This window comes from Peromyscus leucopus, chromosome 4, assembly GCF_004664715.2.
Source record: "Peromyscus leucopus breed LL Stock chromosome 4, UCI_PerLeu_2.1, whole genome shotgun sequence".
Taxonomy (NCBI): Eukaryota; Metazoa; Chordata; class Mammalia; order Rodentia; family Cricetidae; genus Peromyscus; species Peromyscus leucopus.
Genome location: NC_051066.1, coordinates 52,969,757 through 52,992,411, shown reverse-complemented (window position 1 = coordinate 52,992,411; position 22,655 = coordinate 52,969,757). Strand labels below are relative to the sequence as shown.

Genomic DNA, 22,655 nt, shown 5'->3' with positions numbered 1-22,655 from the left:
AGGCAGGCAACAAGACTGTTCTCAAAGTGTCCTTTTTCAAACCTGACCTCCAGCGTCACAGCCTGGCCCTCACTGGCTTCTTATTGGATCATCATTGGTTCACAGATTGAACAGAAAGTAGCCTCATTCTGCTCTAGAGCACATGTCATATGGCAAAACCTAACAACATGGCTGTCATTGTTGATGCCATGAACATCTTCTCCAAATGTCATTGTCTCTGCTGGAAACTCAGGTAATGGCCAAACTGCCAGGCTCATGAGATGCGGAGGGTCTGCAACAGTATTTCCTGAGCATTTCCTATGTGCTCGGGGCCGGCTTTTCATACGTAATCCGACTCTGTAGGATGCAATATCAAGTTAGATCGCACAATTGTTCCTTCTCCAGGAGTGAAAACCGAGGCTAGGGTTTCCAAGACGAACCCAAGAAGACTCAGTAAACACCAGAGCTTAGATCCTTCCTGCCCTCCCATCTCAGACTCCAAACCCCTATGACGGCTGAGACCATGCATACCCAGCTGGTGGCATTACCCAGACCTCAGAGCCTTTGTGGAGTCACCTGCACAGGAGCAACCACTGCTGTGATACTGAACTGTCCAGAAACACGTCCACAGATCCTCTCCAGGCCAGGAAAACCTAACCCAGAAGGTCACTATTAGGTACAGCTAGGATTAGAACCCAGGACTTTATTCATCAGTTTAGGGCTTGTCCCAACAGCCTCCCACCTATGTATAAACTTTGAAGCATATCTCAGAGTTTTTAAAGGTATTCCAAAGACATAACATTAAAAGGGAAATTTTGAGTTGGGTACGTTGGTACATGCTTGAAAGGCTGAGGAAGAATAACGGGATTTTTGAAGCCTAGGTTGCATAGCAAGACCCTGTCTCACAAAAGGGGGGTTGGGGGTGGGGGTGACGAGTGAAGCAGGTGTCAAGCAAGCAGAAAGCCGACGGGAGCCAGAGTTTGTTTTGAAGGGCAGAGTGGCGAGCTGAGATGCCTCCAAGAAGGGGGAAACAGAATGAAAAGTCAGCAAACAAGGTAGAAAAGACGGCCCTGAGAAGCTGAACAGAAAATCTGAAGGAAGATAAATGGATAATTTAACAGCCGTTCAGTTCTTAAGCAAGACAAAGAGCGAGCTACATTGCATCAGAAAAGGACTAGAAATGATGATGGATGACCTGCAGGACCGCGGTGACCAGCCCAGGGCAGAGCTGAGGAACTAAATAAGGATCGGGGACTGATAGGGATTGAAGAGTTTTTCAAAAGCTATTTAATGGTCAGCCAGGGGACATTGATCGCCTTTCGGAGGAAATGTTGAGGCCCAATGAGGTGGTCAGCCCTTATTTCCGATGGAGACAGGTGAGCCAGAGAGGCGAGTGTACATGCACAGCGCCGTTGCAGCATATAGAAGGTATTAAAATCATTTTTGAAGGAGAGTGAGAAAATACTGATTTAATTTGATCTTTATGAAATAAGCATTTGTCTTTTCTATTCTCAGACTGAGAAAACTTTGGAACTATTGATTCATTTAACACTTCTCACGTGGCCAAAAATAGCCCTGGTGTGTTTATTTATTATTTATTGTATTACTGAGGATTGCACACCCGGCCTTATGCATGCTGGGTAAGTACTCTGCCACTGAGCTGTACCTCCAGTCCTGTGGTAGGGTTTTAAATATTTTATCGTTGACTAGTTAACACATGCCCAGTGAACACAATTTAAAATGTTTGAAAAACAAAAAGAATCAAGAAATGATTCTCCCCAGGCTGTCGGCCTGCCTCACTTTCCCTCTCTCTGAGATCAACCACTGTTAACCAGGGTGAACAATAAAGACAGTCTATATAAAGCATGAATACAGTGTCTCAACACTGATTTCAACACACAATGCCTGCTTGTTGCTCTACAGAGACAAGAAGGTTGGGATGTGTCCTTCTTTACACGTAATATATTTTGAGATTGTTTCTGATTTGTAGTCAGAGCTGGCCCAACCTTTGATGGCTGCATTGTATTAGATTTTGAAGATAAAGATAAAGGTATTTAATAATTATTTGTGGCCACTGGTGTTGCTGAAAGTTTGCCGGAGTGAACAGGATACAATTATCCTCATAAACACACCATTTCTACACTTTATTGATAGGATGAATATCCAGAAGTGGGATCACTGGCCTTTGAAGTAGATCTTTGGAACCTGGATGGCTACTGCCAACGTTTGCTCCGTGGAATTTGAGCTATTTTACATCCCCATCACTATAAGTCATGACCTGTACAAGTTCAAATCTTTAAGTCACTGTAATCCCTGATAGTATACATATGATATGTAGTTTTAGATTTATTTACTAGAATCTGCTTGCTTTTTTGAGTCTCATTTTTTTAATTTTTATTTTTTTTTTTTTTTTTTTTTTTTTTTTTTTTTTTTTTTTTTTTTTTTTTTTTTTTTTTTTTTTTTTTTTTTTTTTAATTTTTTTTTTTTTTTTTTTTTTTTTTTTCTTTTTTTTTTCTCTATGAAATTTTAATTTTAGTTCTAAACAAATCTAGTGTGTCTTTTTATTAGGAAGCTTGTTTTGTCTTAAATGGTCAATGACTGAACATTAAATTAATATATCTTCCTACCATTTGAAAGACGGGTGTGCTGCCCACTGGGAAATGTTTAACCTATTAAAGTCTATGTTCCCATAGAACAAAAACTGCACGTTAGAAATGTAAGTAAACTGTGAGGGTATTGGTCCCACTGGCCCTACACATACAAACATCCCTGTTTCTTAGCCTATGAGAAGCATATAATGCAAGAAATGAAGAGCCACAATGATCTGCCCTCTGCCAAGTGCTACAGTGGGCAGATGAAGTCCTTTCCATGGGCAAAGAGGCAGATACTAACGCAACACCCTCCATATAGATGTAGATAAAGAGAAATGTAGATGATTGAGACATAGATCTAGTGGTAAGTGAAAAGACACCCCCTTATTTATCTTCTTATTCTTTCCCTTTAAAAATCTCACTATCTTTATTGTCCTAGAATTAAGAAGAGGGGAATTTCCCTACCATACAGGAAATGGCCACTAAGAGAATAGGGGATTCCTGTCCCCAAAGTCCTGACCTAAAGACAAGGCATCCCTCCTAGAGGCTCTGGTTCTCAGTCTCCCTAAGTCTGGAGCATTGAGATGTGAAATCTTGGTGACTCCCACTTTGATATATGAGTGTTGCTTGCTGATGGGAGTGAGAGCCTCTTTTAAACTCACATATGTATATGCACCCATACATGCATCACACACACACACACACACACACACACACACACACACACACACATACACACACAAACTCAAAAATCATCAGATTTGCATTGTGCCCACTTATTACTACAGTTAATTAGTCTCTGACTCTTAGGGAAACTTCCAAACACTTGCTTGTAAATAGAGTAAATGCTAAGAGCATATTATAGAATCCGTTCTTGGAGGCCCACAGCACTGTCCTCGGAACAGTATTCATACTAAAGGCACAGGTTTGCAACTGTGTTTATCTCCTACACATACAACCTATGCGCTGGGGTCTCTCAGACTCGAGGCACACAAGAAAACCATTTTTAAGTAAGAAAATGAATATTTGCAGTTCACCAAATTCAAAAATTTTAATGGCCCCCTTTATACATTGAATTTGGGGGGAAAATGAATTTTATGTATTTCTGTAAAACCTCAGGTGGCCTAATTTTATTGGAAAACACTCTGATGTGTTAAGAGGTGGATTATTACCATGTGGCTACATTTTAGTTACATGTCCCAACCACCTCTTCTATGAAGCCCCATTCATCAAAAGCTACAGCTTTGGGTCAGCAACCATTCCTGCCAAGTCAGGAGTCGCCCTCACAATGAACATGATTGATGAGCTACCAGACTGCTCTGAAAACCCAGCCACCAGGATAACCCAGGACCCTGTCCTAGAGGGGCTCATTAGAACAGAAGGCACTGTTCTCTGCTCCCATTCACAGGAGCTGTCCTCCAGCCAGCCTGTCAATTACTCCTCATAGTCCTTGTTTTATCTTTCCAAAGCAAGGTGGAAGTGAATTGTAGATAAAAGAAAGATTCACCGTCGATACCTAAAGTTTTTGAGATGCTGTTGATGTGGCCTTGCTTTTTGAACTATCCATGCACCATCAGGGATTCTTAAACAAACCCCTTGCAGAAGAAGGGTACTCCTCTGTCGTTGGTCCTGCAATAAGACAGGAAGGGACTTGTGTGACCAACACGCCAGCTAAGATCCCAGATAAGAGGATACCACAGGCCTTGTACCCAAGCAGGCCTGGACTGACCTGCCAGACCTGCTTTACATCGAACCTCGCCAATTTAGGGTTTATGAGTCTGACTTCCCCGGTGTCAGGTGCATAATCTATATAAACAGACCCCGAGAGACACACCCACTGCACGGTTGTGATGTTAACTCAGTGAAGATGTGGTGCTCCTGGCCTCGAAACCAAGCCCCACCAGTTACTCAGTGGTTCATCATCTGCTCTCGGGAATACAAGCAATGGGCAGCCCCAGCACAGGCTACGCCCATAGATGGTGCTCATTCAGCTGCACCCTGTACAGCCCCCGCCATGCCCAGCTGTATCATACAGCCTGACATTATGGAAATAGCAGTGCTCTAATCCTGGGAGTCTAAATTTCTTGCCTCATTAATTCAGAATGTTAATGTCATCGTGAATATCTTTTCCCGCAAAGAAATCCCTCGAGCACATAAAGAAGAGAGCAGAACACGCAACGGTGGGGTCAGACCAGAAACGGAAAGAAAGAGCTGGATTGTATGTTAACTTTCACATGTACTGGCAGTTCCCCCAGCCCCGGAAAGAAAATGATCTCTTTGTAAGTTATTGCTGGTATCGTAATTAGCTTCCAGGATATTAAACATAGACACCATGAGCACCATCTCCAGGTACACCATGGGTCGGCGATGCCCCTAAGATTCCAACTGCTGATCTGAATCGTGCTTGCTCTGGGTTCTAACGAGCCTGTCTGCTCCTGGACGAAACATTATCTCTGTGGCTTTGTCATCTTTATTGTTCCTCAGGTAGCTATCTCTCATTATTTAGATTTTGAGATCTCCAGTCTCACCAACACACACACACGCACGCACACGCACAAACACACACACACACACACACATGCACACACCTGACAATACGTTTTAGTTTCTGCAAACCTCTCACACAGCCAACTTGTCATTGCTCAGTAGTAACACCCACAAGTAGAAAAATCATCTTCCCCGGTTGGACAAAGCAATCCTCCCCGCATGGTAAGCACGGTGTAATACTGAATTCACACAAGGCGGAAGTAACTTGCTGCAGGGTTTCCTTTCAGGGTTCACCTGGATCGTGCCAGGCTAAATGACTACGAGCAGCTAGCCGGCTGCCCCCTTTGTGTCCCCTTCCTTAAGAGCTACAACTGTGTGTCACATTGATTGTGCCACCAGAGGGAGCCGACAGCCTCCTTCAGTGCCTGCCGGGCTCACAAATCAGGACAGGATGAGACTGTTCAACCTTCTAAGAAAAATGGCCCTCTCTGCTGAGCAGGCTTGGGCTCGGGGGAAGGGCAACACCGGCTGCTTCTTCTTGACTCTAACTGGAAGTGGGAAGGGTGATTGGGTGAGTATCAGCACCTTGTTTCTAGGCGGAGGAAGGTGGGACACCCATGAGCCAGCCGCTAGTTCAGAGTTTCTTTGGGAGGAATTCAAATGAGACCCCAAGATGGAAAAGTGGGAACAAAAGTCAGAGTGCTCAGGTTAGTCCAGGCAATCATGGGATTTCGAGGCTCATGTGACGAGGGAGCAGAGAGGGGGCCGTAGGTGTGTAGCTGTCCCTAGGGGAATGGGGTGGGGGGTGCCAGGGGCACATGTCCTCTCCCCGCCTGCCCTAGTGGGGTTCTAGTCCTCTTGACACTTGAATGATAATGTCTTCCCTCCGTTGGGGTGTGTGCATGTGACAAGCTGATTTCTACGAGTTTTCCTACCGGGTGGTGGGTGTTGCGCACCGTCCAGTCGCCCGTCCTCTGAGAAGGGAACCTAGACCACGCACGCTGATGACTTGTTCTGCACACAATTTGGGCCTGGCTGAAGAGTGACCCAGTGGTTAGCTTTGAATGGAACTAGGGCCTGCCAGGCTCTGAAGTCACATCTCTGTCGTTATAGCTGTTACTGCACCAGGTCAGATTCTGCTAGAGTGTTGACTGGCTTTGACTTGGGCCTTAAGGCGCATTTCTAAACAAATCACTGGGATACTCCTGTGGCCAGCCTGGAGGAGGGGGATCCATGGAATAGGCTCTGTAATCAAGGAAATGTGGCCGGCCAGCCTTAGCTTCTGCTTACCATGAGAGTTTATTTATAACCCACCGCTAAGAAAAAAAAGTTAAAAAACACACACTCATGACATGAATACACACACACAAACATATCTCTCTCTTCCCCCTCCTCTCTGCAGGAGATCAGTTTGTTTAAAGATCAAGGTGATTAAAACATCCTGCCATCTTCACAGACAGTCAGAAAACAGAGGCCAACTATGACATCATTTATATTCCGCCACTGGTACAGATGAAAAATAACCTAGACTGGCCCATCTGCACAGCTATGCTAAGGTGCCTGCACAGGCATGATGACACCTAGACCTTCTTTATCCTTTTTAGCACATGGCTGCCTTATTAAAGTTTACCTCACCATCACAAGATAGCCACTGTAGCTCCAGCCATTGAATTGAAGTTCCAGCAACAGCAAGGAGATGGGGATAAAGGCGAGGAGAAGCACCTCCCAGCTGAGTGTGACTCCTTCAAACATTGTCCCTGAAATTCTGCCTTATGAATTCTGCTTGCATCTCCCTGACCATTGATAAGTTCAAAGGAGGCTAAAATGCATACCAGACAGGCAGCTTGCAAACTGCTAGAAATGCCACACTGTCAGCAGAATAAATGACTGTGTCCCCAGATAGGGCAAAGGTTATAAGGCCAGAGTCTCTTGACCCTTTTGCTGTGGTCAAGGAAGAAGGAGGATCAGTTGATAGCTCCTTCTCTCAGCTGCTGTAAGGCCACCGAGTCACCTGCGGAGTCACGACCTCTGCAGGGGCTTGTGCTGACTTCCACCCCTGTTCCTGTCACCAAATGTCAGACCCGTTGCTTGGCAACCTTTGAGCCTGTTCATGCAGGGTGGTATCCCTCCTGCTGACTTCCTCACATGAGTCTGAAATCACTGCAGGACTGGGGTCTGTTGAGGACATTGATGGGGGATTATATTCTTTAGGATGGACAAACAAGACCCACCTAGAAGTTCCTTTTTCTTGTTTAATTCTCATCTTCAGGGGTGTGCCACACAGAATCATATGTTGACGTCACAAGTACGGCCATTGGTGACTAGTATGGACTCTGAAGTCAAAAATCCATGTCCAAACCCCAACACTGTCTTCCCCAGGCAAATCATGTGACATTTCTGAGTCACCCACTTCTTTGTTGTTGTTTTGGTTGGTTGGTTTTTGTTTTGTTTGTTTGTTTGTTCGTTGTCCGGAAAATGGGAGAATAAGGATGTCTCTCCTGCTGGTTTCATTGAGGATTCAATAAGGAAAATTATATGAAGCATGGATACAGGACCTGGCAGAGTTACACGTCTAACAGATGTAAATATTTATTCTTTATTTCCAGACTTCTGAAAAGGATACAAATAGATGCTCTAAGGCTAGCGTTACTGTGAAGACATTTCTTTCAAGAAGTCTGGGCTGGCTTCTGTATTCACCACTCCTGTTTGGTTATTTGCTTTTCCAAGTACGGCTTCAAAACGGCTGGGAGCCTCATATGGTAGTTAATACATTATCTTAAGCAATTTAATGCAAATTAATTTTTACACAACCTTGAGTTTCAAAAGCCATTGGACTGGGGAGGGAAAGAGTGATGTTTAGGAGGCTGTTTGCTGTCTCCATCTGGACCCTGGAGCGGCCCCATCTGCTCTCACGGGTACCACCAGCTCTCAGCAGCTCCCCTGCCAAAGAGCGTGGGGAACCTTTAAACTCAAGAGCACGCTGGAGTGCATGGGAAGACCAGTGCTTCGGGTTTTCTAGGAAGCATCAGGGAGTTACTTGGGCATTTCAAAGTTCTGGTTTTGAACTGTCACCCAAGTTAGACTTCGGGTTTATAGTTTGTTTTATTTCCAGATTTCTTTCTCTCTCGCGATCCGATAGGGTCACAAGAATGACAATTCTCGTTCTCTGATAGGGTTTCTCAGGCTGTGTTTGAGAGCTTTGGGCTTGTTCTGCCGAGTACATCGGGCACTCAGTGGGAGCCACTAAATGGTTCAGGAGGAAATGGCAAGTTTGAGGGCTGGTTGGACTGGAGCAAAGGGGAGGCAGGGAGACTAGTTAGGATGCTATTACAGAATTCAGATGGAGGAGCATGGTACCCTGAAGGCAGGCTGTAGCATCCACAACAGAGAGAAGGAGAGGCCCTTTGGGTGGGGAGTAAACAGGCTGGTGACTTCGGCGTGCAAGAGAAAGGGCAGAGCTGTGAATTTCAGAGTAGAGCCCCTGCATGGATGGCAAGGCTCAGCTCCCGAGAGAGTGGCCCTGTGAGCAGATGGGAGTCTGAAGGAAGGTGATGAGTTCAGCTATGCATGGTCAAGTTACTGTGTCCAGCCATGACAGATGTGGGAGAGCAGTGGCTCAAATATGACTCATGGTCACTGCAAAGTGGCCTGTCCAGTCCGGGGCTGTATCTGTTAACCCATCAATAATCTCTGCCTTTGGAACCTTGAAGTTCAGCGGTTCACTAGTCTATATGTTAAGACTCACTACCACACTTGGCTGCTTCATTCTGAAATTACACACCATAAATAGAAGTCTCCCATGTTTCTCAGAGACATGCTTGCCCCCACCCCCACCCCACCCCGTGACTCATCAGTCACACGAACCTGAGAGGATCTGAAGGCCTGCCACTGTTGGTGTGTCCCTTGCCCCTCTTGCTGGAGGTCTGGGAGTCTATGTCAGCTGCACATAGTGTCTACGCTTTTCCATTTCAAAATTCCAGTCCCCAAAGGACCCCTGACATTTTCCCTCAAAACGGAAACAGTCGTAGCGGTAGAGGAATGCCACAAAACATGCCTGAAATGAGTGCTAACTCCAATTGTCCATTTCATCAAAAACCAAGGAGGCAGAGATGTAGCCTTGCCTAACATGCCCTGGGGTCAGCCCTGGGCAATTAAAAAAGGGGGAGTATTTTGAAAAGAACTCTGAGTTCTTTTTGTTCCATAAATTGTCTCTCAGTTTCTAACAGTTCTCTTTCATAAGGTACTGGTAAGAAATGACAGAAAACGCTAAGTCATGGTGCTAGCAATTTGGAACTGTAATTCAACAACAATGATCTGCATCCCTAAAAATGAATATCCAGCTCAGATAGCTTCCTTAGATATTATTAAAGTACTGGTGATGTGTTTGGGTGTGTTCAGGTGCAAAGCCCGGCCTGGTGTGAATTTGGTTTCTCTTGGTGCCCTTCCAACAGTGGAGTAACAGCTACCCACAGGGCGGAGGGGGGAAACAAAGTCAGACTCTGACTGTCAGCCGCTCAGTGGACTGAAGGAAATACAGTCTCAGGAACGATAGCATCAAGAGCTCTGCGCTTCCCTGGAGGTGCAGCTTCTGGGTTTGTTTGTACAGCTGGATTGGGCAGCGGGGTCAGAACATGTCAGCCTCTCTCTTAGCCACTCTTGTTAAGACTAAGAAGCCATTGGTCTGTGACAGGGAAAGAAAGACCACTATCTCCTGCGGTCACTGTAATAGGAACTAGATATTTAAACTTGAATAAAAAAGTAAAGCAGAAGGGCTCTGTTCTGTGCAGAGCTCACTGAGTGGCCCAGCCGTCAGTCAGCGTCCCATTGCTGTAGCTAAGCACCCGCCCCCGTGGCAGGGAAGGCACGGTGGAGGGACACAGCTATCTGGCCACCTCGGGTCCACATCAGGAAGCAGAGAACTCAGATCTGCAACAGAATAAACCTTTCTTTGCTTAAGTGGATTCTTTCAGATATTTTATTGTGACCACGGCAAAAGTAATACCCACATAAAATTAACAATATCTAATACCCAACCCAGAATTACCAGGCACTCAAAGAAGCAAGAAAATTTTGATCCATAATAATAAGAAAACTCAATCAGTGCACTTAAAAAGAGAAAAAATGATTTTTAAAAACTTAGAGAGACTTCGGTCTCTGATTTGATGAAACATTGCTTTGGGTCTCTGGTGTGGGTGCCAGATAGAGAGAGCATACGGCTGAGCATAGCCACGTTGAGAAGACCCGGGTTGGCATCCACACTGCATCCCAAACAGACTTGCACTTCCTCTCTCCTGCCCCCTTGGTCTATCCCAAGAATGCGCTTCACTCAGCAGCAGGTGCTGTCTGCAGTGGGACAGACACCTTGCTTCACAGGAAGACCTTGTCACTCTCACCACTGATTCAGACCACGTGACCCTTCCGTTCTTCACCCAGAGCAGCAACAGCTACCTCTGTCATAGGGAGCTTTTCAAAAAAAAAAAAAAAAGTGCAAAGCTTGCGTTCATCATCCATTTCAATGAATTTCTGACTCATTGGCTGGGAAGGGGATATTCAGCTTCATCTTGACAGGAGCTACCACGTAGGAGGCTCCACACAGAATAAAAGAGAGGGTCACATCTTTAAAGTACTAAAAATAAAATATAAAGACATTTTAAATATGGAGAATATGATTGCAGAGCTAGATGATGTACATCCGGGTCTGCATTCAAAGGCAGATGATGGGATGCTTCTGAGAGAAAGCCAGGCATGACTTGAATGGCCAAGGAGGACTAGTTATCTAGGGAGGGAACTGCCACACAGCACTTTAAACCTCCTCAGTCTCTCACTATATGACGACAAGCAGGTCGTTTGACCTCGCTGAACTGCGATGTCCTTACCTCTAAGGAGATGACAAAGGGACCTACCGTATAGAACTGCTGTGAGACACTTCCGCAAGATGGCGGCAGCAAACCCCTGGCCCTATCCTAGTGCGGCAGGTGTTCACTGTGCAAACCCTCCTCATCTCTTCTTAAATGTCATCAGAAATGGGCAAGGGGGAGCATCATCTGGCCAAAGGAAGGCATCCTCTCTGCTTTTGCTAGCCAGTATACTATAAGGGCTCATACCACATGGTGGGAAGCTTGGTTCAGTTCAGCACTGTGGTTCTTAGCCAGGATGAGTCTGCAGACAGCTAGCAGTATATTTTATTTTTGAGGTATTTTGGGTTACCACAACTAGTTAATGAAGGAGGGGACTATTAGTAGCTTCTAGAATGTCCTATGAAGTAGAGCCACCACAGAAAATATTTATCTGACCCCTAACACCAGTAGTACTGGGGTGGAGACACTGCAGGAACCAGTCAGTTTTTTTCCATTACCCACTGAATTGCTAAGAACAATTCCTTTCATTTAGATCTTTGTTCTCCTCCATTACGAACTATCAGCAACACAGATGATAATAATTTGGACCTCATAAGGTCCTTGAGAAAGTTAGCTGTTAGCGTGCCAGAAACAAGACGGCCTGACACAAAGAAGACATCCTGTAACATGTAGTGATAACAGTAAAAAATCGGTGAGATAAGCAGAGAGGCGGCGGTGGCAGCGGCGGCGCGGCGGCGGCGGCGGCGGCGGCATCGGAGCCAGAGGCCCATGAGAGACCTAGAGAGTGAATCGGCTGAGACATCGAAGGAGCCATTCCCGGGTGGAGTTGCTTTCGGGGACTGAGAATGGGTGAGGGATCCAAAACACGCTAAAGCAATGTGTTGTGATGCTCGGGAGAGATCCAGCGACCTGAGCACGCACCAGCGACTGGGTCATAGAGAGAAGTCCAGATCTGTGTGTTCTTCTTAGCTTTCTCCACGCTGCTCTTTTCAAGGCCTTGCTCTAAACAATAGCTAGAGTCTGTATTTTCATTCTCTTGTTAGCTTGGTTAATATAAGCCTCTTGCTCTATATCTTAGACACTGTTTTTATGTATTGATTTAGCAGAATCTATCAAAATGCAAATTCACATACTCTTTGACCCAGAAATACTAATTCTATAATTTGACCTTCTGATTGATAGTCTTCATCTACAAAATGACTAAGTACAAGATATCCTTGACAGCATAACTTAGAAGGACCAAATATGACCAAGACTTCCTTTCGATTAACAACAGAGAACTAGTTTAACAAATCTGACAGCTGTAGAACACCAGGCAGCCATAAAATATAAAATCTCAGTTTTTACTTATCTAGGTAAAAATGTTTCTTGAGGCCCACAACCGCTGACCATATCTGTTGTCTCTTGGGGTAACACTTCAACAGTTGGGGCAGTGTGGGAGGAAGACTTTACACTGTACCTTTTGTACCTTGTCTATCCCTTGAGCTATGAGAATGTTACTTATTGAAAGTATCACTAAAATACAGAATAAACTACATGTGCTGGTCACAAGAAACCTCAACAATGGAGTGTGACTTTCAGAGCCAGGAAGGAAGAGTCCCTCAGCCACCCAGATGGCTAGGTACAAGGTGTGCCCCCGTCATGCAAAAATCTCCCAGGTGCTCCTGATGGATTGAGAGAGGCCTAGTGGAATCAATAAGGTTGTCCCAAGACACAAGTTGTGCATTCCAACTTGTAGGACCAATTGGATTTTCATGGGGTCAACACAAGAGTCCTGGGTCTGACAGCGCTCTGAAAGAGCCTGCTTCAAAGGGAGAGCCCCAAGGATTAGGCCCCTGGGAATAAGGGACAGGGCCATAGACTTGAGCTCAGCACAAGAAACAGTGTTCTAAAGCCAAATGGTGAGATTAAAGTGGACCCCCTCGGGAGGTAGTGTGCTCATTGCTCCTGGGGCATTTAAATAGTGACTGAATGACTGTGCACAGGTATACCACAGAGAAGTTGGGCATCCATCCATGAGTCCTTCATAGGTGACAGTGGATACTCTTTCCTCTCTCTACATGAGGAAGGATTCACTTTCCCAGAACCATCAGGAATTACCTGCTGGTGGCAAGCCTTCAGGAACGTCCACATCTCTGTCTCTGTAGGAACTCCAGGCGGTTCTCTTGCTCATAGCCCCCGGCTGGCAGTCACCATGAACCTTGGAGTTTAGGTCTGCAGATATTCCTTTCTCTGCAGATCCCCCACATTTATGTAACAAATTTATAGTATCAGAGCAATTCCTCCAGACTGGAACTTTGCTGCCTTTGTCCAGAATCCACATTTGTCCTGAGGGAAATGATTGTCCCTGTGGTGATTCTGTCTCAGGAGAAACAAAGAAAAAGAAGGAATTCTGAGAAAGCGGCGTCTCTCCCCGACCCCAGTGTTTTATTGAGCACAAAGGAAGCAGAGGAAGAAGAACGAAGAAAACCTAAGAGGGAAAGCTGTTTGGGGCTAAGCCAAAGAAACTTAAGTGCTTTAAAGAATAAATTGGTGGAGTAATTCGAATCATGGGCAGGTGCTAGGAATGTAATTTAGTAAATGCTCGGGAACCTGCCAAAGAAGAGAAAAATGTGTTGCTTTTGAGATCATTTCCCAGCAGCTCCATAAAAGAAAACTGATTACAGGAATTTAATAAGTAAAACAGAGCCAGAAATAGTGTGATCAAATGAGTTTTTAATTACATTTCAAGCAGAAAAAAAATTTCAATTCGTGCTCCTGGGATTAAAAAAAAAAAGTTTAGAGAAATGCTTTTGTAGCAGGAAAATAACATATACACTAATTTCCATAGGAATTACAGTAGTCAGTTTAATTAAAAGGCTTGATCAGAATAAAGAGGAGCCCGTGCCAAGGCACACTAAATAAGACCATGGCAGTCATCGCTGCCTCACACTGTTGTCAAAAATTAAAAAAATAAATAAATAAACAAACAGACAAACAAACACTGAGCATTGAGCAGGATTTGGGCATCTGCGTTTTTCTAGTGGAAATACAGGGAATTTTTAGTCACTGGGTTATTATGTTGCTTTGCCTTATTCACATATGAAATAAACGGTACATCAGCTTTTAGATGAGATGTTTCTAGTCAATGTGACAAAGATCACCAGAAAGAACACACACACACACACACACACACACACACACACACAAGAACACAGAGAAAAGAGAGAGAGAGAGCGGGGTAGGAGATGGATGAGAATAAATATTACAGAGCATCGATGTGAAGAGAAGAGCTAGCTCAACCAGCAAGAGTCTCACCGTTCATCGGATATGTTTAGGGGGTAGGTCAGGTTGACTGACCAGTCATCTGAGGCATGCTTAGGGAAGGGCACTCTGCCGTCTATAGGACTTACTGTTCTTCAGATGAGAGCTGCAGGCCACTCCTTAGCCGCTGGGCACACCTAGAGAGTGCTCTGCTATATATGTTCTATGTGATACTGATATTTATTATTTATATTTATGTACATGTAGATACTTGATAGATGTTTTTGCTAATCATATTTCATTGGTCGAGTATCTTGAAGTCTTTCATAATAAACAGTAAGACTTATTCAAATACAGGGGAAAGAAAGACAAAGTATTAGGACTAAGGTTAGAGCTCAGAGGCAGAGCACTTACCCTGCATGTACAAGACCTTGGGTTTGTTCCCTAATACCACAAGAAAACAAATAAATAAAAAGCATTTAACAGAGAGAAGAAGATCTCTAAACTTTTAATTTTACAGCTTAAGTTTAAAAACGTCCCAATAGGACAGAGAAAATGAGGCTTTCCAAGTTGGGCAGGGTGTTCTCCAGGCCCCTGTGGCCTGTAAGATAGTTATCTACTGATAATCAGCCTGAGCTTTCTGGCCCCAGTTCATGGGCAATGTCTTCAACGCCTGCCCCCCCCCCATAGTGCCCCATCTCTGGTAGACTGATTCCAAAGCTGCAGAAGTCTCTTGCACATCAAATTCAAAGGAGACAGCATGCTGTCGGGATTCTCATTCCACTGCCAGGGGCCATCCAGGGCTTCTGAGGTCAGAAGTCACTCAAACCACTTGCAAGTAGGGACCTCTTCTCTTCAAAAGGATAAATTAAACCCAAAAGGGAGTATTTAGAAGGACCTCTGGCTCTGGGGCAGCTGGGGACCCTGAAGCATCAGTTTCACGAGCTTGGTGACCCGTCTACCCTGTCTGATCAAGGCCCACATTTCCCTCTCCTCATCCCCGACACTCCTCTCCATTCCTCTCTCTTCCTCGCCCCTTTCCCTTCCCGTCATTATCTGTCTCCTTACGTGTTACTACTAGAGTGAAAACAGATGTTTGGGTGAAAGGGAATATAAGGTCTAAAGGGGCGAAGTCAGGAACACTCAGAAAAGTAAAAAAGAGGACTTGCAGCCAAGCTGACCAGACACAAGGAAGGGCAGGACTCTGGGGGAGACACAAACAAGTCATGTCAGCAGGCTGCCATGAAGACCTCCCCTCCCCCCCCACACACACCCAGAAGAACACTCAGGGCACTGTTGCCCTTTCACACCATTCAGACCTACGTCACTCCGTGTGTGTGTGTGTGTGTGTGTGTGTGTGTGTGTGTGTGTGTGTGTTCAGCACGACCCCCCACTCATTTTGCCTTTGGACAACGAGTCCCTCCTCTTAGGAATTTCCCTCGTCTTTCTTAACGTGGGAAAGTTCATCAGGCCTCTGTGGCAGAGCCATTGCAAGTTCATTTTTGAAAAATTGAAGTTCACAGTCTACTGGCAGGCAAAGCTCTCCCTGGCAGGCAAAGCTCCGGTTAGCGATAGATAAGGGTGACCTGCATCTTTGTCTTCTGTTTTGTTTGACGTACTTGTAACCTCACACAGACTCTCCAAGGCTGCCTTTCCCTTGAGCAATACACGGGCTCTACGAACAGAACATGGTAGTGGTGCACGCATGCCTGCTTCTCAGCAATCATTTGTGTACCAGAGTAGTCATTGCCTTTCATATAACCGGTTTCCATTCCCCTTATACACAGAAGCGGGGAGAGCGTGCACATCCATGACCCGGGTTCCTCTCTCTCCACCCTTTCTCCTTTGCTCTAGGCCCTGGTGAAGGTCAATGCGAAGCTGAAGCCCATGCTGGATTCAGTGGCTGCCAACCGGAGGAAGTGGGAAGAGTTACACCAAAACAGACTGCAGCTCTCTGCTGCCTCCCCGGCCCCTGCGAGTCTCACGGTGGCGGGCGAGGACAGAATGTAGAAGACCACTCAAGAGCCTCTGCGCAACCCTGTGGCCTGGAGGGTCCTCTGCAGCCCGAAGGACCTGCTTCCGCGGCCACATCCATCTTTCCTTTCGGCTCAGACAGTCCTGAAGTGTGGACCAGGACGCGCACCTGGAAGTGTGCTTGGCAGCAGAGGAACGGAAGGCTGAAGGACGGAGTCGGGCAGAGAACCTGACCCTCGACTCTCCGCGAGGAACCCGCACTACTGGGTTTGGATCCGTGAACCTGAGGGCTGTCAGCCCCACCCGTGCTGAGTTGAGGGGACGCCGTGGTAAAAGCGTCACTAACACTGCTTTATGTTTGGCTCTTTTCTGTTAAAAGCACCTCCCTTCTTTGCAGTCTCTCCTGGAGCAGACCTTTGTGCCAGACAGTCCCAGGAATCCAGATTTGCCTCTTAGGTGTTTTATTTCTAATCCGACTGTTTCTTAGGGATGCGCTAGGCCATTGGTCTCATTTGCCTGTTGGATGAGCCCGCCCTCCCCCATATGAGCACCAACTGACCCCAGTCTTCCCAAAGAGTCCACAGTAGGAACGCAGTGGGTGTGTTTGTCAGGTTGATGTTACACAGGATCTGTTACTCTGCAGTGAGATTATGGTTCGCTTCTTCAGTTTTGGAATCCGGCCTTCATTGTAGATCAAGCCTAGCAGGATGGATTAATAATTTTATTAAAGCCAAGGTGAAGGGGAATCTACAGCCATACGTACCACACTGGAGCTGCTTCCAACAGGGAGAGAGATTTCCCAGGCCCAGAGGAGCCCTGCCACTGAGCACAGACTAGCTTGAGGTGAAAAAGTTTGGGAATAAAAATTTAAGGTACCTCAATTTAAAATTTTTCCTTAAGTGAAAAAAAAAAGAATATTTTAGAAAGGCCATGAGATAACATCTATACAACCTATATCCTCTAGGAAGTCAGATCTATACTAGGTAGAAAAGCTATTTTAAGTAGATGCGGTGACTAGAAAGCCGCTCTGAAGCCCATTTCACTGGAGGCACTATGGACAAGGTCTGTCTTAACAAAAAACACTGGATATGCTGTCCTTCGCTTTGCATCATGAGCTGGGTGACTTTGGACAGGTCGCTACATCTCTCTGTTTCCCACATTGTCAAGTGAAATTACACTAGGAACTTATCTGCAGAAATCTTAACATTAAAATCAGTTGTCCAAACAAACTTTCCAGGACTCCCCAGGACACAAGATAGCTGAAAGCTGAGGTCTTCTGTTTGGAGCCGGACTTGGGGTTCAGAGCCCACAGGTCTTGAGGGTCCAGAGCCCCTACAAATCGTCATCTCTTTATTCACATACATAGTGCTCCAGAGAGAGAGAGATGCTGAGCACTCTGAAAAATTCCCGGGGATGTGAAACCTGAGAGTCAGCCCAGCTCTAAACTATCAAACACTTACACAACATTTTTTGCTTACTTTCACTGATCACTCTCAGTTTATTAACTTTACTCACATCCAAAAGAAATGGTGGTCAGATGTTTGAAGATGGGGGGATAAAATGAAGGTACCAAAACAGGAGGGGAGTGAGCTGGCAAGGAGGAAGGCAGATTTGTTATGGCAAGAAAGACAATAAAATATAAACCAGGCAAAGGGTGGGGCCAGAAGATAGGGACCAAGGCAGATGGTTAAGACAACTGCTAAGGAGAGGTGAAAGTCGATCCAAACAAAGACAAAAGGCACTTACATTCCCCCTCCCCAAAAAAATGAGGGTGCAGAATCAGGTCATCAATTGAGCAGGAAAGAGAGACAATTACACAGGGAGAAGCCTGACAAAGGAGAGAAGGAAGGGGCGGGCACACTAAGAAATAACGCTGCTAGCTGCCCTCTACAGCTGTGTCTGCAGGGAAGGCTGGGGAGACTGGGGGGAATGAGTGCAGGAAAAAATTGCCTCCGCAGAGCAGGTAAGAGGAGGCTGTGCAGATTTATGGATTTTATTAAGCCAGTTTTCTGAATCACTCCGCTATAAAGGAAAATAGCTTCTGCAGAGCTGTCTCCCTCCTTCAGGTGAGGAACAAAGGGTGGGTGGAGTTAGGAACAGACCCGGTCTGCAAGATCACTGTGTGTCTGCAGCTCCGAAGCGGCGCAGGTGTTTCTGGGTAGTGCGCCGCACCATCACATCCCGTTTATATCGAGGACGGGAATCGAGAATCAGTCCACATGAGGCTGCCGTGAGCCCACATCTGTTACCCTTCCTAACAATAAATAAATAACCGGAAAGGGGGATGCCAGTCCATCTAAAGCAAAAAATTTCAAGCACGTGCTTTACGATAAAACTGGACCCAGTGTCTTCCAGAGACGGCCGGCAGCAGTGAGACAGCCGCTCCCCTCCACCCTGAATGTTGATGCTACATATTGCTGAGGGCAACATAATTTATAGCACAAACCCCACGGCTTCCACTAAGGTTGAGTTTTCCTCTCATCTTCTTGCCTTTTTATTGGCTTCACTGCACGGTTGCCAATAGCAACATCCATTGGTAGCAAAGGGAGTTCAACACCATTGCAATCTGCCAGACAGTGGAGCCCTGACAATGTCAACCATCAATCAAGTAGCTGGTTGTAATTGCCTCCATCTATTTCTCCTGTCTCAAGGTATCTCTCCTATTGTGGGTCAGGATTCAGAAACTGCTGACTAATGTCCCGGGTCTGTTCCTCCATGACTGTGGAGAAGTGGGAGAGATGTAGGAGCCCTCTTGATGCCAAACCCTAGAGGTCAGAGGTTGGAATTCTAGGACTCGAAGGCATTGTTAAAGCCCTTGTAAAATGATTTCTTTCCCAATGAACGTGAGTTATGTGCGATCCTCGTCCACCTTTCCAAAGCACAGAACGAGGAAACTTCCCAATCCTTGTTTTCCACTGTTTTCTGCTGGAGAAAGCATTTGAAATGTGAGCCCTCTTCAAAGGGGGGGGACGACTCAACAGACAAAATTGTCTGCTTCCTCAGGTCTCTCGGCACCAACAGCTGAGATGACTACATCCTACTTTTGTATAAGATGTATTTTTTCAGAAGTTGTATCTATTCATATTAGTAAGTATGTAGCTAATATCTGCACAACCTATAACACAGCTGGTGATCCTGGTAGGTGAGGAAGCTTGGCAAACCACCAAGGGTCCCTACCAGTACACCGCAGAACAGGACTGCGTCCTAACTGGCCGCCAATGGGCCCACCATCTTGGGACTCTGCAGCGCTTCAGGTTTCTGTCTGTTAAATAAAAGTCCCAACTTTTATTCAGTTTCTGCACCAAAGGACCAAGCTATGCTTTGCTTTTGAAACTTCATCCAGGTAATTTTCTTCTTTCTGCTGCTCAAATAAAATAGAGGCAAACTTGAGAGAGTGGTTATCCCACTGAAGACAGAGTAAACGTTTGCACACAGAGGGAGTAGACTCAAAAACACCCTTCCGACGAAGTGTCTGAGCCGGCCTCTAATGAACGTGGATGAAACAGTCACCAACACCTGCCTGTAAGTGTGTATTCTCTTATTTCATAAACAACAGCTCTAGGTTATCTCATGTCATTGAATCCCATATGGGAATCATTAGTTTAGACGTGAATTTATAGACACCCAGCGAAAGTAAAAATGGTACATGTCTGGTTCTGAAACTTGAGGGCCTACACGCTTCCAGATACTTTAGGCTTGCAAATATCTTAGATTTAAAATGATCTTAGCATTTTTTTATTAGTGCCGTAACAATAGTATGTTTCTGGAATTCAGTTGCCTTTTCTGTATATCAAAATTTAGCATACTTTAATGACTTAAGTCATTTAGACTGATTTTACTCGATTTACTTTGCAGTACCATTATTTTTAAACCCATTTCTCTTACTGACCCTTGTGAGTCACAGAAAAGACCAAAAAAACTGCAGTGGTACCCTCCAGTAATAGAAACAATTCCTCTCAAGTGCAGCAGAAATCTAAACCTGTTTGGATGAAATTCAAACCTAAGGAAAAATGTGTTGCCGTGGGGGAAATGACAACAGATTCATTAAAGCGACTGAACGTAACCGAATTGGGGACCCTGAAAGCTCTGCCATGCCTCCCTTAGTGACTTCCTGCTCTGTTTCACAGTAACAATCTGGAATTGTTATTCCACCATGTAGTGTCAAGAGCTCCCAAACCCCAAATGCACTAAGAACTTAAAGGTTAAGTCTGGCTACTAGAAGGCCAAAGTGTCACATGCTTCCTAAATCAGCAGTTCTCAACCTGTGGGTCACAACCCCATTGGAGATCAAATATCAGGTACCCTACGTTGTATCAGGTATTTACCTTATGATTCTTAACAGTAGCAAAATTACAGTGATAAAGTAGCAATGAAAATAATTTTATGGTTGGGGGGATGTGTCCCCACAACGTGAGGAGCTGTATGAAAGGGTCACAGCATTAGGAAGGCTGAGAACCCTCGTCTTAAGTGAACAGTGATAGAACATGGATGGCAGAAATAAAACAAGGTGTGTCTGGAGAATTCCATGAAGGGCATTAGGCTTGGCAGTGCCCAGTGTTACGTTCATGTGATCTTAGGTTGTACATACTTTGATCTTGAATGTCCTTGTGTGTTTGCGTCTCTCTCAGCAGCACTAAAGGCAAATGTTCATCTATGTATCAATCTGGACCAACCAATGTTATTTTATTGAACGTGTACATGGGTGCAGAAATGTTTGTTTAGCAAATGAACTACCTGCTGTGAGGAAAAGGCGTCTTCTTCGAGGCCGTCGTTTGCCTGTGTTCGTTTCTGTGGAGATGTGTGTTAGTGTGCTCAGTTTCCTTTGGCTTCAGTACAGACTTAGATTAAACCATACTTAGAGAAATGTTAAAGCATAGCACAGTGTGGAGAGAGAAGTCCAGTTTACTGAGTCCCATCCCCTTGGAGGGCTCTTGCTTTTGCCATTTTATCTTTATTTATAATGGTCTAAAGAGAATCCCCTACTGACTTGTTTCCTAATGACTGTTGTTTTACACAAAAGAAGGGAAATACGTTTGTTGTCCGCGGGCTTGCGTCAAGTTCCTTTCTTTGCGTGGTTCCCAGGCTAATGCTGTATTGTAAGAACACTTGGGTTAAATGCTACTTGGCCGTTTCAGAAGCAACTACCCACAGCTTTGAAACAGGCTGCTTTAAGAAAATGAAAACGTCTTGTTTTTAATAAAATGCTTCATGTTTAACTAACACTCTGGAATAATCTTTGTGTTGAGGGCTGGAAGAAGGACATGTGCATTCTAATACTTGCAATTTAGCTCGTTAACTTTGGGACCTCACTTTTAAAATAAAAGATTTTTTTTTCAATTGTTGAAGGTTTTCTGGAGGTAGGACAATTCTGCAGCCAAAAGCTGGTACCTGCACCCTCTGTGCATTGCTTAAATTTGCATGGGCAGTTACAGAAGGGGGGGTGTCATATCTACACGGGACTGACAGCCACAGTGATGTGATAAAAGTATGCAATGGCTTCTGTGCTTAAACCTTGAAAATCTTACACCATCGTGCCTGTTCTATCAGAACGAACTGCAACAAACAATCCAAAGCCCATTCAAAGGACTGGGGAGGAGGCACCCAGGGAGAGAGGGAAGAGGTGCAGTGTGGCCCTCTACTGGACTGTGTAAGCAATCACCAGCGCCGCCTGCTGCAACCCGTGGCCCCTTGGTTTATTGCAGCATGCGGTTCTGCAGAGTTGGAAATAAGAATCTCTAACCCACTGAAGGTCTGCGGGGATTAAGGAGGGAAGTTAGGCAAAGCGGGCCTGGTGATGCAAGTACCGCATGAGCTCTGGGGCTTGGAGTAGCTCTTTGTTTGAAAGTCTGGTCGATTGTTTCACCAACCTGGAGCCACAGTTTGGCCTTCTCCGTGAACCCCTTCTGTAAACCACAACACTACTACACAATCCAGATAGGTTAATTTGGTGACGCTGTAAATCTTAAAATACAAGCTACTTGATCAAAATCAGAGTCCATTTAAGAAAGAGATCTTGTTTCGACATTGAGGAAGGTTCTTCTGAAAGGTGAGCCCCTAATGAGATGAAACGGCTTTCCAGCTAAGCGTGATGAACCCTTGTTGACTCGGCATACAGATGTCCCCAAAGCTTCAAAAGACTGAACTCTGGCTCCTAAGAGTCCGCCGATGGCGTTACAAATTTGGCACTAAATTATTCATTGCTTCTCTGTTCAGGGTGGAGATGGGGTTGAGAAGACTAGAATCCATGGGGATGAGCTCCCAAACTGGCCATCCTGAAGAAAATGGTCAGGAACCATCTGGGGAAAGAAAATAATAACTTTGCAAAGGACTTCCTTCCCCAGGGGAAACTCTTCTTACACATGGTTGTGTGTGAAACACTCATGGATTAACAATGTACCAACCACAAAGGATCACATTCATTGGGCAAGACAACGTACTTCCCAGTTAACTGTAAGAGAGAACTGTAACGCTCAACACATTAGACATTTGATCGCTTTGTATTTTGACGGAAGAACTGAAGTAT

At 45.2% G+C, this 22,655-nt stretch overlaps 1 protein-coding gene across 1 annotated transcript in view; it reads left to right on the top strand.

Moving 5' to 3' along the window:
- Pde11a (phosphodiesterase 11A) overlaps positions 1-16,482 on the top strand; it is a 348,364-nt gene extending 331,882 nt beyond the window's left edge. Inside the window, exon 20 of the mRNA XM_028880604.2 lies at positions 16,013-16,482. Within this exon, the coding sequence (XP_028736437.1) occupies positions 16,013-16,168 (156 nt within the window). The 3' untranslated portion in view covers positions 16,169-16,482. The remainder of the gene's footprint in view (positions 1-16,012) is intronic.
- Positions 16,483-22,655: the final 6,173 nt, after the last annotated feature.